Below are 15,094 nucleotides of genomic sequence, written 5' to 3'. Positions count from 1 at the left end.
AGAAGCTTATTGGCACATTTGTACCCTGCAGGAAAAGAAGAAAAAAAAAAAAAAAAGTCTGAAAAGGTATTAAAGGTTGTGTTTTTAAAATTATACAACCTAATATTAATGGTATCTATAGCAGAGGCTGGAATACCGCTGCTGTTGATGTACCTGACAAATAGCTTATAGAGGCCTTCCATATCTTAAGCTGGAGTTTTCCTTTCTCCACACAAAACCAAACTGCTCTCATAGCTTCTACATCTTATAGCTGCCACATCAAAGTCATTTTTCCAGTCTCAGTGATATAAAAACTCAGCTGTGAAATAGGGAAAAATAACCATTTTAGATGCAACTGAGACAACTCAGAGGTAGCTGAATATAGACTTCCACGCACACCCTATTTTTCTCTAAGGAGACCTTCAACTATTTTTCTCTGTAGAAGACAGAAGTACAAGAAAGTGTAGGAGCATCCTTACAGTCATTTCTTTTTAAGTTAGATGCAAAAAATTGCTCTAAAAAGATGAACATAGTCAGAATTACTGACCTCTCTTGACCACACTGGTTAAAACCAGATATTGCACACAACAGCATCTGAGCATTTTGCATAAAATTTCAGGTAAGACATTAAAACTGCTTCTACACCTTACTTGAAAAATGAGTATTTCTTAAAATTTCCTTGCACCTCCCAAGTGGAACTTCAAATAAAACACTCATTAAAAAAGAAGCATGGTGTCAGTGTTCTAAGTGTACCTAGCTACTAAAATAAGTATGTTACAGGCATGTTTCTACTGAGATTCATTAATGACATCTTAATAGGTCCCAATTCTTAACATCTTGTGCTCAAGAAGCAGTGTAAATTTTGCAGATGTCTTCTGCCAGTTCTCCTTACAAGAACCACCACCACATCATGCTTCCTCCTAGATAGTAAACCAAGGCACCAGGCAAATTTGCAAAGCAGCAAAGGTGCAAGTTGGTCTCAGGAAGCCTGATTCATACTCTATTACCACAAATGTACAGGAACACTTGTCCCACTCAAGACAATCTCTTCAGGATCAGGGCACTTACTCTATGTTGCAAAAAGGGAACCCATGAGTTAGGCTGCAGCCTGTACGAATATCTACACAATCTATAATCTACCAGGCAAGTAGAGTCCCAGAAGACATAATTCCTTTCAATCTGCAGTGTCATCTCTAGTGTGTGCTCTGTTACAAAGAAAGAGTTGGAAAAGTTTTCCTATAGATTTTTATATTTGCACCTGATACTGTGATGGTAAGACTGCTATTTGTTTTTATTTCAAATGAAAGGTTTTCAGAGCTGTGTGGCCCCATGCTTATTTCAGAAGTCTATATAAATCTTACCCCACATGGGAGTAATTTTAAACATATTAAAAAAAAATTCAAAAAATTTGTGTGTGTCTTCCACTTTGATGTAGCCTCCTAGGAGAAATAACTATATTGGATATAAAACTTGGTCATGTTTTAACAACTTGATCATCTCTTTAAAATCTTTCAATAAAAAGTTTTTTTTTTAAAAAAGAACTGCACTTAGCTCAGATGATAAGAGGCCCTGTCCCCCACAAATTATAATATAGCAACTTTTTTGAACATATACTTTAAATTCATGATTCGTTTCATATTTTTAAAGCTATTTTTTATCACTTGATTAATTGCTTAAAACTGTACACAAAGATAAAGGGAACTTTGAAATTCATACCTTGGAGTATTAACATGTACGCAGGACTCGATGTAAATGTCAGAGAGAAAAAAGATCTAATGAACTCTTTATTGGTGAAATACAGTATTGCAGCTGCCTAGAATTTTAAATGATTTGTAGCTAGCTCCATAACAAAATAACTACAGAAGTTTACTTAGAGTGTGGATTCTCATTCAGCTTTTCTAATGTCATCTTCCAGAGTGGATAGAAACCATTTGTTTTGCTAGAACTTGTGGCCACTTCATTTTGTTGAAGTTTAGTGGATCCTCTTAACAACAGCAAAATGTCCAGATGAAGATGGAGAAAAAGAAAGAAAGAAAGGATAAAAGAAAAAAAAAAGTGCAACTGCAGAAGCATTTTTCTGTCTAGAAAATTACACCACCATAAGTTTTTCTTTTCCCTGATGTCTTCTCTGACTTAATAATGGCTTCAGGATTTAAATCCTTTGCTGCTATTGTGACTTCAAAGCCTTAAAACGGCAATTGAATGAAGTAGTTCATCTGTCATTATTCAAATATGAAGCAATTATGATGAAATAAAGATAGAATTCCATTGAGAAATGCTCCAATCAATTCTCACTTATATTTAACTAGAAACATAAAATGTTGCTTAGAAGAGTAAGTTTAGGTAATAAAACTTGGAATATAAAAAAGTATAAATTACTGATCTATAACTTACTCATTTCTGAATAAGCTTTCTAAATATATTTCACAAATATTGACAAAAGTTTAGGTTTATGATGCAAAACTATCTCTCAGCTAGTCATAAAGTGTGAGTAGCTTTTCAGAAACATGGTTTCATCGGCTCACATGCTCAGAGGTTCAGATGGGAACCTACTGAGATTTTTAAGGGACTCTGAGCAGGTCAGCTCACCCTTAAACAAGTCAGATCATGACATGTTGATTGGATCTGGAATTAAAAGTGGGGTTTATAAGTGAATATATGTAATAACTTACCTACTTTGGCCATGTCTTCATTATATTGCTGCCACCGCTTTGATGTCTGCAAATCCTGCAGAGTCCCTTTGGGGATTTAGCAATAGATGTCTCTTTTCAGCTTTATGGACACAACCAAGACCTATCCCTACCTCTTATACTAGCATTTCATGAGTAATTCCCACCTATGTCCTGCTGTATTTGGGAACAAAACTGTAACAACATAACATAGCGTAAAAAGTTAATTATTTCTTTCATTATTTTCCTTTTTTTTTTTTTCCCTCTAGACAACACATTTAGGGCCAAGGTAGTTTATATATATACCTTTCTTTCTCTTTTCATTTTTATTTATCTATCATCTTCTTATTGCTAATACTATGCTGATAAAATGAAAGCAGAGTGGATTCTGAAGTAGTCAGACTGACTCCCACTATTTTACATCTTCACTTCTTCAAAGGATCCCATCTCATTCTCTATCATGCAACAAACCTTGAATAAAAATAAATAAATAAATAAATAAATAACTTCTATACCTTTTTCTTCACTCAAAGTATATTGTTCTTTTGGAAAACAAAACCATCATTTTCTCCTTAGGAAAGAGGACTGTCTTTTTTTCTAGTCTTCCTTTGCCAAAACAGAGTAAAAAAATGGAAAAATAGTATTCCTTCCCCCCAACTCCCTTTCCCCTCCTTTTTTTTTTTAATGGTTACAATGAATTTAAGAGATCTGTACAGTATTGTATTGTGCAGTGTTGAAAAAGATCACATAAAACCAGGGACCTATATAGTCATGTTTATCTGTATTTTTCAGACTTTTTCTCATTCTACCTAGGTATCAATTTTCTGTCATCTACAGACACTCATGTGTTGCAGTTTAATTTGAAAAATGTAATTTCTTCAGACAATCCAAGAACTCAATGTTAGCACAATTAGAAAGCGGTAGTACTTAATGCTGAATTTTAAATCAGAGATGTAACTACCAGGAAACATTTAGGGTATATACAATTAATTATTTCACACATAATTATTCCTGATATTACTCTAACTGTGATAACTTAGAGCATTAGAAAAAGCAGGCTATTTTCTTTTTGTACTGAATCTCTTTCACTTGATATTCTCTCACTAAATAATATGTAAAATACTGACACCTAATGTTAACTTTCAGTATTATTCATTTTGCAAAACTTTACGAGAACTAATGAAAGAACATGTAAAACTAGTGCTTATGCTGTCATTTTGTTTCATTCTCCACACTTCAAGGAAAACATTTTCTGAATTTATGTATAATGCATATAAAAGCAAGGAGTCTTATGTTTATTTTCACAGCTCGTAGGTAAAAGAAAAAGTAACTCAGCAAAGTTGAAATTTGTGAATTTTGACTGACTCGTTTTTATGAAATCCCTCAAACAAAACACTTTTTTATATATATATAAATATATTTAAAGCCTCTCTGCCTGTAACCTAAAGTGTTGCTGAAGGACAAAATAGTAATGATTGTTTATTAATAATATACCTCTCGAGAACCAGACTGTCTAGATTCAGGAAGTATTTTACCTACCCTACATTGTTCACTTTCCACAATCAGAGATACAAGGATTTTTCAGTTAGTGAATTTAATGCAGATACCAAACTGCTTTGCCAGGCTGAAACCTGTAAATTCACCATTTATCTCCCCATGACATCCAATAAAGCTTGTCCAAACTTGATGTCTAGGTGCTATTTAGAAAGGGATTTGGATGTGCTTACTCTTCTTGGGTTTGCCTCACAACAAAAGTGCAGCTGAAATCTAAATAAGGTATTTTATAGTATGACTAGTGTAACATCTGGATTTATATAAAGCTTGCTTAATTTTACAGTAAAGACCTATGTGAGTGTTAGCCAGAGCTGAGTAAAAGCACAAGTGCTTGAAAGATACTGGCAGTGAAATAAACTACTTTTCACTACTATGGACTGTCACAGTTTCATATTCGGTGCTTTTCTCAACAAAAGTCACGCTATGGAAAATTGGCCTTTTCTAAAATTGTGTCACTTAGCAGATGAAAGTAGCTGTGCTGCAGATGTACATACAAAAATAAAACCCCAGCTACTGAAACACAGATACCTGGTCTGCAACACAATGGCACAGTCTCAGCTGAATCAAGGACAGATGACGTCAATGCAATCAAAACCTCTTGAGTGAGCCAGAGCTTTCCCAGTGATTAAGACTCCTGTGCTATTCTTTATAACAATATTCTTGTGTAAGAAGCTCTTCTAACTTTTCATAGTTGCTAAAAATACCAACTAATGCTTTATTTGCGGTCCTTTCAGCTTTCCTCTACATGCTACAACTGATGAAATAGGTATTATTGTGGCAGGTCTTTTAAAACTACCCTTCTTTAGGGAATTTTAGAGGGCAGGCAGACACTGCAAATGTTTCCCCCCTGCAGGAGCCCCAACACACACTGGGAGACGCTCAAAAAGTGCAAGAATCTCAAACTGCAAAAATGCCGCTGAGACAAAACATTTTGGAGTAGCCCAAATTTCTTCCTTTTTCCTTAGAGTGGAATAAAAAGTACTACCAACAGTAATTTTCTAAGTGTATCAAACCAATAATCATCATCAGAAAGGCTTACAGATAGCTGATTCTTGAAGAAAAAGTACATGCTGAATAGCGAGAAATTTAGGTGTTCAGTAGCCAAGTACACTGAGGTTTTATTTATGTCTTAAAACTACTCTGGGTAAAGAGTTGGTTAAATGTAAGCAGTTTTTCTTCACTGCTCCTAGCCGTTTAGTGCAAATCTCTGTAAAAATTTGGGCCACACTAAGTTAACAGTGGGATATTTTGCTGCTGCTGAAACAATCCAGAGTTCATTTTGCCTAATCCGAAATAAGCCTTGTTAAAACCTTGGTAAGTGCTCATGCAGCACACTGGGTCACATGAATTTAAAATCGTTCTCGGCTTTCTCAAGACTATCATCTTCAAAATGTATTGGTTTAGGCAGCTGTATCACAGGAAAGAAGGTATCTGTAGTGTAAAGTCATTCTTCAATTATATCATTAATTAACCAAATTTGGGGACCCTTTGAAAAAGTCAGTATGCAGCAATTTTTAAACAACTGATTGTTCAACTTCAGTCTTCTAGTAAACCACGTACTTTAAATAGGACTGATAAATTAAAAATGTAAATTGGACTGTATCTTTTAACTGTTAGTGATTTGTCTATTTTCCACTTTTTATTATGCATCATTTTTACAATAAAGAAGGGATTTTTTTTTTTCATTCTAGTTGATAGCAATTCTTCCACGCTTCTCAAAGCTAATGTAATAAAACTACATAAAATGTTTAAGAAAAACCCCATTAAAATATACAAAGCATACTAATTCATGAAGTCAAAGTCAAAGCAGAGTGGAAATATGAGCTTTAATAAAACTATGTCTGTTGTAAATAACTATTCAAGCACAGTCATTTTTTTGCAAATTGCATGGGATATAGCTTAGTCTACTCGAAGCAAGGAATCGCTCAGCGGGATAAATGCATCTTAGTCAGAAATAGATTAAAAGATACAGCTGAGCCATCAATAAGAACCAGATAGCGCAGTATTGTTTGCTGTTTGTTTTGAAGATGTAATTGCAGATCCCAGGATTTCAATAAATCTGTGCACATCATGGAAAGAATTGTAGAGAGGAACTGGGGCAACGCGAAGGGCGTTTGGTTCTCGCATGTCACACTGCAAAATAGAAAGGGAATGATTAGTAAATTCAGGTCACTAATTTACTTGTTAAGCCATATTTTTAAGTGTCATCCTTGTCTTCACAGAGTTACACCAAGGAAGAACAGTATTTATGCAGACATGTGAAAACTTTGGGACACCAAAGAAACTACCTTGAGGAGCATTATTGTGAAGAATATAGCAAGGAGAGTGGTGTGCAGTCAATAAAAAAGAATGCAAGGTTTGGGACAGGCAGGACTCTGGTAGCGCCATTCAATGGCTCAGAACTAGCTATCCACCCTTGTAATTTATTTAAGGTGTACCCTGGAACCTACAGCAACCCATGGCTGATGAGGTGTACAGGTGACAGAAACACCATTGCAAAATAGAAACGTCCCTCCCAGTAAGATAGGGTGTCTTATTCTATGGATACAAGTAATGCCACAGGGCTTGCAGTATTTTTCTTTCTCTCCTCTGTGAATTTAAACATTTTGCTGAATAGAATAATCTCTCATATTTGAAGCACACTACTGCATTGTGAAGACAAGCCAACAGCATAAGGTTGTGCCCTCTTAAAAGCAGCAGTTCCTGGAATTCCCTGGCTGCACCAAAACAGCAGCATATTTTGCCTATAAGAGCTGCCCTTTGGGAACATGAGTCACCAGCAGAAATAAAACTCATATATCATTTATATGGCATTACGTTATCAGCCTCACCTTCTAAGTCACCAAATGTATAATCTTAAATTTAGCTTTTATAGGTTTTGAGCAGCACTGACACCAGTAACCATGCCGTTATGTGGCACCACCAGTCAGTGGCCTCTTTTACTCAAGCACTAAAACACACCTTTAAGGACATGACACCATTTTAATTCGGCCAGCCTGATGCCTTGTGAAGAGCAGTTCAGGAAAGGGAATGGTGGAGGCTGAGATCTCCTTGCTAGTACTGGGCTGTAGGCATATGAGCTGTGGGGCCACCTGAGCTCTGCTCACTGCTGGAGGGCAAATAAGTGAGGAGCTGCCAAATGGGCCTGGGACCTCACATTTCAGGTGCAAATTTCTGTTTTTCTGACATGCTCATTTTTTGTTTTTCCAGTTTTTCTCCTTTATCCTTCAAACCTGTAATGCTTGCACTATCATGCAACACGAAAGCAGCTTTACCCCTCAGCAGTGACTGCTGGGTGCCACTCACAGAATATCGGAAATTAATCCATAGAGAAAGGACCACCTGAAGACTAACAAATAATTTATAAAATAGCACTACTTGCTTGATCATTTGTGCAGCTAAAGATCGTAGCTGCTACGTAAGCAATTTTCATCATTCCAAGTCTTTTTTGGCCTTATATGAGATTATACATGAATGAAAAGCAAATTATTATTTTGGTATGGCATATGCTCACAAAACAGTGAACAAGATGAAGTTTGATTTACTCACAGCTACTCCTCTCTTCTCCAGCTCTTTAAACACAGACTTGATTGGAAGGGAAAAAGATAATGTGAGTTGGCATCCTCTTTCCTCAACCTGAGGTGGTGTGATTATTTTTACAAAGGGCTTCTCTGGATTTGTTTTATCCTCACTGTAGTAATGTTTTATCAGGTATTCCAAGTACCCAGTAAGCAGAATAGATTTTCTTCTCAATGCTTTCATTGTAGTTTGACCAAAAACCTGTAATGATTTTAAATCGTTATTATGGAATGCATTGCTACAGAAAATATAAAGAGAGCAAAGATGATCAAGGCCATTTCTGACTTTTCAAATAAATTAGATAGTTTTGGTAACTTGGGGATTGGACTCTGTCATTCCTATTTTGCTAGGTAGCAGATTTCTCCATGCATACTACCTTTGAAACCAAATGCTAATATCAGATAGATACTGTACATACACATCACAAGATATGGCTTTCGGATACACGGGACAACATTATTACTTTTAGATAATGAAAGACAATTCTGTCTGCTGTTAAGGATTTCTATACACATCTAACATAAATGAATTTGCACAAAAAAACAGTTTCCTAAGAGAGCATCCATTTGCATATCTGAAGGTGATCCATAAATTTTCTATACATACAACAGGACTGCATCAAACAAAAATCACATACAATTTTTTTGTGACTCAGGTAAAGCCAAAGGCTTTACAAACATGACTAATCTACAAACTTACTTTTGGAGACAGAAAATTTGTTTTTATTTACTGTTTTACCTACTGAACAGGAAGTGTTTTAAATTCTGTCTTTGCTAGTTCATATGAAGAAAAAAATTGATTCAAGCTTAATAGCTCTGTGCTTTTATTTAGCTTCAAGGACTGGTGAGCTCAAAAAAAAAATATGTTAGAACATCATGAAATGTGAAAAAGTGATTGCTTAAGCATGACAGTTGCTTTGTCAGACAAACAAGTACAAACAACGTGGCACAACAGTTTGGGAAGGGGAAAGGGCCAGGAAGCTCCTGCTCCTCTCCTGCCTGTACTTATGGAAAGGTTCAATTACAGAGAAAAATGGAAAATGTGACCCTGGAAACAACTAATCCCTGTCTTCCCCAAGCCCTCCCTTTTCCCTTGCAAGTAGTTGCAGGGAAAAAGCAAGAGAATATAGACATCTAAGTACCTGACCATCTCTACAAATTAGATTGCAGCACGTAGTTGTGATATAGCTTCTAAGACTATTATACCTCTGCTTACTGCAGCTGCAAAATCAAAGGCAAGTCTGAGGTCCTGCACAAAAATCTATGATTGTACCTCTCAGAACATCACTGTTCCTGACCGAAGAAGACACTCTTTTAACATTATTGATATACTCAGAGATAATTATTTCATACACACCTCAAAGAGTGAATAAAGAGGTAACTAAGCAGCTCCACTCCAAATACAACAAAGTTTGGTTTCCAGAAGCATCTGGAATTTATCAAAATCAAAAGCCCCTACATTTCCTTTCTCTATTCTGAGCTAACAAAATATGGCTGCTGTAAGACAGACTTTGCAGCCACAGAAACGAATGTGAAAGGGACCAGAGTTATCACCAGCAGTTATTACTTGCACAGGTCAACAAAAATGCAGAGATGCTTCCCTCACCATGCAGGCTGGCAGAGTGCGCACATGACCATTTAGCTTGTTACCGGAGGTAAAATGGAGACCTGTCTCCTATTCCTCTGGGCTTTGCAGCAGTGTGAGGGATGGAGCTCCTTAGGCTGCACACAAAAATCTGTTTGCTCAGGCTTTGCACAAGGAATATTTGGCCTCCTGGGTGAAATTTGGGAAAAAGATCTTTTAAATGGGGCTGTAGAGCGCTCCCCTTTTTTCCATAAAAGGGAGCAGCTACTGCCATAACAGTCACTTTAAGCATTATTGAGGAATAACATGCATTAACACTTGCAGTTTTCATTGTTTCCATTGGAAACACTGCCTTCTGTTTAATGTGTCCCAGTGAAGGTGGCATGCAATTTCACTAGCCATCTCTTGCCAGACATGAAAACTATTTTGTTTCCCACTGTATTAGAGCAATTAGCACTGGGAAATCCTGGCTGTGCCAAAAGGTAATGCAGGCATGGAAAGGGGAGGCGATGGAAACTGCTCAGCCCTCATTGTTTGAGGCTCCCTGCAGTGGGCTAAATGACATCAACCCGCACAAACTGGAGCACTAACAATCTGGGTCATAGCAGAATAGCTTTCAGCTTATCTCGAAGGTCACATAAAGTTTAAAAATATATTGAATGTTTAAGGACTAACAAAATAAATTGTCAGGCAGAATAAGACACATTGCTGTGCCCTTTGCAGTCCTTCAGCATTGCATGTAAGCTGGTGAGAGCACAATTGGCAATTTTCTAACTTTGTTTGCTTAAAATACTGTTTTTTCAGTAAATAAAGAAGAGGGATGTACAGTGTACAGACATTGCTCTTTGTACCAGCATCAGCTTTGCTGTTACACTAACATTAATGGAATGCTGGCAGAAATAAATTCCTCTCATTATGCTGCTGCAAAACCACGCTAACCAAGGCTGGCTTGAAAAGCAGCTTAGGAAAAAAATTACTACAGGGAGGTCTGTGTACAACCATCATTTTCATCCCCAAATACCAGAAGTCCAGCATTTCAGGTGTGAACCACCCATAAGAGAAACTCTATGCCTGGATACATGTGAGGCTCTGCGCCTGTGGTCACCAGAAAACTAACGAAGAGATGAAAGGCAAAAGTCCAGATCCACAGCACATTCATGAATTGTCCTTTTAGGAAGCATTAACAGACAGTCTTTGTCTTTTCTGTTTGTGATGGAAGGGACTACAGTGGATGACATTCACATCAGTTCTGTTGGACTCGAGAACACCCAGTAGCCCCATCTGCTTTTTCATAAAAAAAAAATGCTCGTCTGTTTGGCACAGGGAAATACAAGTAGAAGCAACTCTCCATGCAGCCTTCCAGAGTTACACAATTCCTTCCTAGGAAAGTCTCTATCAGTGTCCTTCACACAAGTTGCAGAGAGGCAAGCTCTGAATGTCTGTATTGGAAAAGCTGCCCTTTGCATTGAGCCTCTAAAAGCCCAATGCTGAGCTCTGTCCAAAAGCTGAAGATGCACACTTTATGGATCCTAAATATGACAGCAAAATTTGTGAGAACAGTAAAAGAATGAGTTCGATTTTACAAGTCTTGGTTTCTTGTGTTGTTTTTTTTTGTTGTTGTTTTCATTCCTTTGGCTTTTTATCTTTTATGGATTTTATTTATTTTTAAGGGACACAGCAATAAAATCCATAACATTTTTTTTAACTTTTTATACTCTTAATTCAGGCTCAAAATAAAGCAATTACTTACCTCTAAACTAGCTTGCAGAGCACAGACCAGTAAAATTGGAGGATTTGATAACCGAAATCCATTAATTCCTTCGCTTAGTTGTAATTCTGGAAAATGAATAACTTATATTAGTGTTTTTGATTTCTTCCTTTTAATGGATCAGACCTTATCTTGAAGTCCATCCTCATGCAATAAAATATTTCACTAACGTGGCCTGTAGGAATCACTCATTAAAAGGAAATAGTAATCTATTCACAGCTAATACTTTTAACTTTGAGAGAAGCCCAATTTTATCCAGCGAAAGACCTCATTAGTGGCTTCATGGGAACTAGAGAACTGCAATTAATTTGTTTAAATGGTGTGTGTTAAAACCACCTTTACACTTGAATCTCTTTTACCACTGGCATAAACCAGAGAAATTCCAAGTCAGCAGAGGCATGCTCATGAGAAGCCACGGTGCATGATCAGGGAATCACGTTCCTTGACTTTATTAAACTGACGAGACACGTGGGAGACTGCATATGCAGCTAAGTGTAGCTTCAGGCCACGTATCGAAGTTGCATAGACTTTAGGCTGTGAAATTTCACAAAATCCATTTAATAAAGCCATAAAGCTTTGCTGTAAGTTCTGTGTCATCATTTATATTTCATGCTTCAGCACCAGAGCAAGAGGATGCTGTGGAGGAAATGCTCTTCATGCACAGCAGACTGGCTAATTTTATAATGATTATTGCCCAACTTCTGCCTCGCAACTGTCTGTGGAAATGAATAAGCAACATTCTTCTTCTTCAAACAGTATTTCAAGGTAATTTCTGTCCCCTTCTGAGGTTCCATAAAGCCACTCTTACATGTGGTCAGAAAACAAAGACCACACAAACTATTAGAGAGGTGTTCACCAGCCAAAGTCACATCAGTAGGGGCTGCCACAGAAAATTATAAATATACTGAAACCAAAACAACTGATCAAAACAAAAAGATCCTTTCTTCCTCCTGATCCCTCAGGGTTGTCTCTCTGCCATATCTTTAAAAGGAGAGGAAGATTATAGCTGGCAGATTTAGAAAACAGTCCTCATCTCTTATTGTGCTTTGGGACAATAAATACTGAGTTTATTTCAGAGCAGGTTTGGTTTTGTCTTATATTCCCTCCATCATTAGTGCAAAGGATTTAAAGATGCTGAAACACAAGAGCTATTGCACAACTTATGTCAGGCGCTTTTACCATTTCGTATTAATTCCAGTGGAACTAATCCCAAAGTAAGATATCTAAGATTCACGTTTACCCATGTGAATAACAGAATCTCACTCCTCAGAGCTTATGAGTTTAAAAAGATTCAAAACTTCCATCCATAGTCTACAACTGCATCTTGTCAGCAAAATGTCTGGAAACAGACAGTCAGACCCATATGCTCAGAGACCTAATTTATTCCATTTATTTTTACTGACGCCACTCTATTACATATTTAGGATGAGTTTAGGTTAATATCTTTAATGTAAGCATGAAAGCACAAAGGTCTATCCTTCCTACTCAAACTTCTGTAAAAACTATGCTGGCTGTATATAAATATGTCAAATCAGGTAAATGAAAGTGTAAAAGTACATACTGTTTTCCATGAGGAATCGTGTTTTGAAGTCATGACCCCACCAGCCAATTAACCTAAAATTTTGCAAAGTAAATGATTAGCAATCTAAGGCTTAAGAAATATATTTCTAATAATACATTATAATTCCAACAACAGCATAAAAACACAATACATTCTATAAATAGGAAAAACTAAAAACATAATTTTATTGTCTAGAAATTTCTCTTTAACAACGAATGATAAAATGTACCACATCTTTCAAATTAACTATTGATTCCTGACAATACCCTTTTTGTCTGAATTCATTTTACAAAATGAAAAATAGAACAGAAATATTTCCTCTGTTTTGTTCCAAAGCATTAAGCTTAACCTCCTTAAACCTACTTTAATGAACATTGGAACTTAAAAGGTGCTATAAAATCTGACTTCGTCCCACCAAGCAAAGGTGAGTGATGGGCAGCAGACGGCCAACAGGGGCTCAGTAGGAAGTTTGTGCAGGCATTGCTTTTACCTTACAATGTGAGCCCTGGAATAAACTTTTCTTCTCTTGAACTGAGCATATTATTCAAAAAAGATTATTTAAAATGAAAAATGAACCAACTTAATCCAAAAAATAAGACTTTTTAGATCATCTCCAGGGGAGAAAAAAAAAATTTACTTTGAATATCATTTATCCAAGCTTTTAAATTAAGGTGGCATTAGATTATTAATATTTTAATTTTTTTTTTTTTTTTTTTTGAAAAATACATTCAAGGATATCACTACAAATGGTTTTCTGAAGCAGCTGGATGCACTGAAACTCCCGGTGTCCAGGGCACTGAAGCTCCCCATGCTGCAGATGAAGTCAATATTGCAAATCCAAGGATTTTCTCTTCCCATCTCCATTTGATATTGTACTTCTTAGATGGTAATATCAGTGACTAATCACGTCAGTATTACTTGAAATTTCCCATACATCAATACTATTACAATATTAGGAAGCTGCCACCTCTGATGCCTTTCTGACCATCTAAAATTGCCAGGGATGGACATACAGACATTTCTCTCAAAGCTTTCACTCAGTTTTCTCTATGCTGGGTAGCAGAGCTGTTAGGAATGAACCCTGGCAAGTGTTCAAAATTTCTAACAGAAAAAAACTATAAGTAAAACTCATATTAGATCAGCCTTTCTGGAAGTAAACAAGGAAATAGAAAGGCATTGCCTCTCTAAAGCAGTAACATTTCTTTGCAGTGTGCCTAGAAGAGGTTAGCTCTACAGAATGAAGACCACATTTGAGTTAAAGACTTGTTTTATGAATACTGCATAGTGTAAAATAAAGTACTTCATATTTCTGTATTACTTCAGTTTTATGTTTACTTCTATGAACAGCTCTGAGTGCTGCATCCAAACAAAAAAGCATGGTTTTTTTTATTGTTGTGATGCTTTTACTATTCTAAGACCCATGAAAATCAATAGTGCAATATACATTCATTTCAAATGAGATATTATATTGCCAAAATGAATATGCCCAATATAAAATATATTGCAGCTTCTGCCCAAGTGACTCAGTTACTGATGATGTGAATCATAAAAGATATTCCAGATATTTAATATGCAGTGTATAATATCCATAGGACATTTCACTGTAGACTCTAAATACTATATGTTATTACAACATACTACTAATATCAGTGACACAATACATGAACGCCAAAAGTTTTAAACAGAAGAACATGTGAAATACATTTGGACTATTACTTGGTAACAAGGAGAGAAAAATAATATGTTCTATTTGGACTACATCCTACAGTTAAAGATAAAATTAACATCAAGCAGAATATTGCCCCAATAAAACCCAATAAGAAGCACTCTGGTTGTGCTTCTAGAGTTCAAAACATGCTAACTCTGAAGCTGGCTTAAAATCAGACCTCTGCCGCAGCATCATGTTTACAACTTGGAAACTGAAGTTTCAGAACTTTTCCAAACTGACAAAATGAAGGATTTTTTAAAGACAGTTTTAGCTGTCTTGCCCTTTCCTACCATACTTTTTTTTTTTTTTTTTTAATTTTATTTTAATTTTTGGCTGTTCAAGAACTTCAAAGGTGTCACTACAGGATGTGCACTTTGAGGCAGCTCTGGTCCTACACTATCATTGATCTAATGGTCCATATGGATGTCATATTATTTGACATTTAAGTTGACAGGCTTCAAAGTGTGGAATCTAAAAATCTTTACAAATTAGCAATTTGGTGTTTATAATTTTCTGTGAAAAATTTGAAATGAGGGTTGCCACTGCTATGCCAAATTTCAACCTGTTATGATGGGAAATAGCTAAGGTGTTAAACCCCAAACATAAGGCTTTAAAAATGCTCACTAAAAATAATAGGCAATAAAACTGCACATTAAGATGCTGCAGTAAAATTTCTTATTAAAGAGTTGTTA

The 15,094-nt window shown here is 36.2% G+C and overlaps 1 protein-coding gene across 6 annotated transcripts in view; it reads right to left on the bottom strand.

Moving 5' to 3' along the window:
* Nucleotides 1–6,021: 6,021 nt before the first annotated feature.
* KYNU (kynureninase) overlaps nucleotides 6,022–15,094 on the bottom strand; it is a 156,266-nt gene continuing 147,193 nt past the window's right edge. For all 6 annotated transcript variants that reach the window (XM_032190184.1, XM_032190186.1, XM_032190183.1 and 3 more), the window contains 4 exons: nucleotides 12,695–12,747; nucleotides 11,116–11,201; nucleotides 7,752–7,982; nucleotides 6,022–6,335 (listed from right to left, as the gene is read on the bottom strand). In XM_032190184.1, coding sequence (XP_032046075.1) covers nucleotides 6,183–6,335; nucleotides 7,752–7,982; nucleotides 11,116–11,201; nucleotides 12,695–12,747 — 523 coding nt within the window. In that variant the 3' untranslated portion in view covers nucleotides 6,022–6,182. The remainder of the gene's footprint in view (nucleotides 6,336–7,751; nucleotides 7,983–11,115; nucleotides 11,202–12,694; nucleotides 12,748–15,094) is intronic.

Source organism: Aythya fuligula, chromosome 6 (assembly GCF_009819795.1).
Source record: "Aythya fuligula isolate bAytFul2 chromosome 6, bAytFul2.pri, whole genome shotgun sequence".
Taxonomy (NCBI): domain Eukaryota; kingdom Metazoa; phylum Chordata; class Aves; order Anseriformes; family Anatidae; genus Aythya; species Aythya fuligula.
Note: the sequence above shows the minus strand (reverse complement) of the source record. Positions and strands in the feature narration are given on the sequence as shown.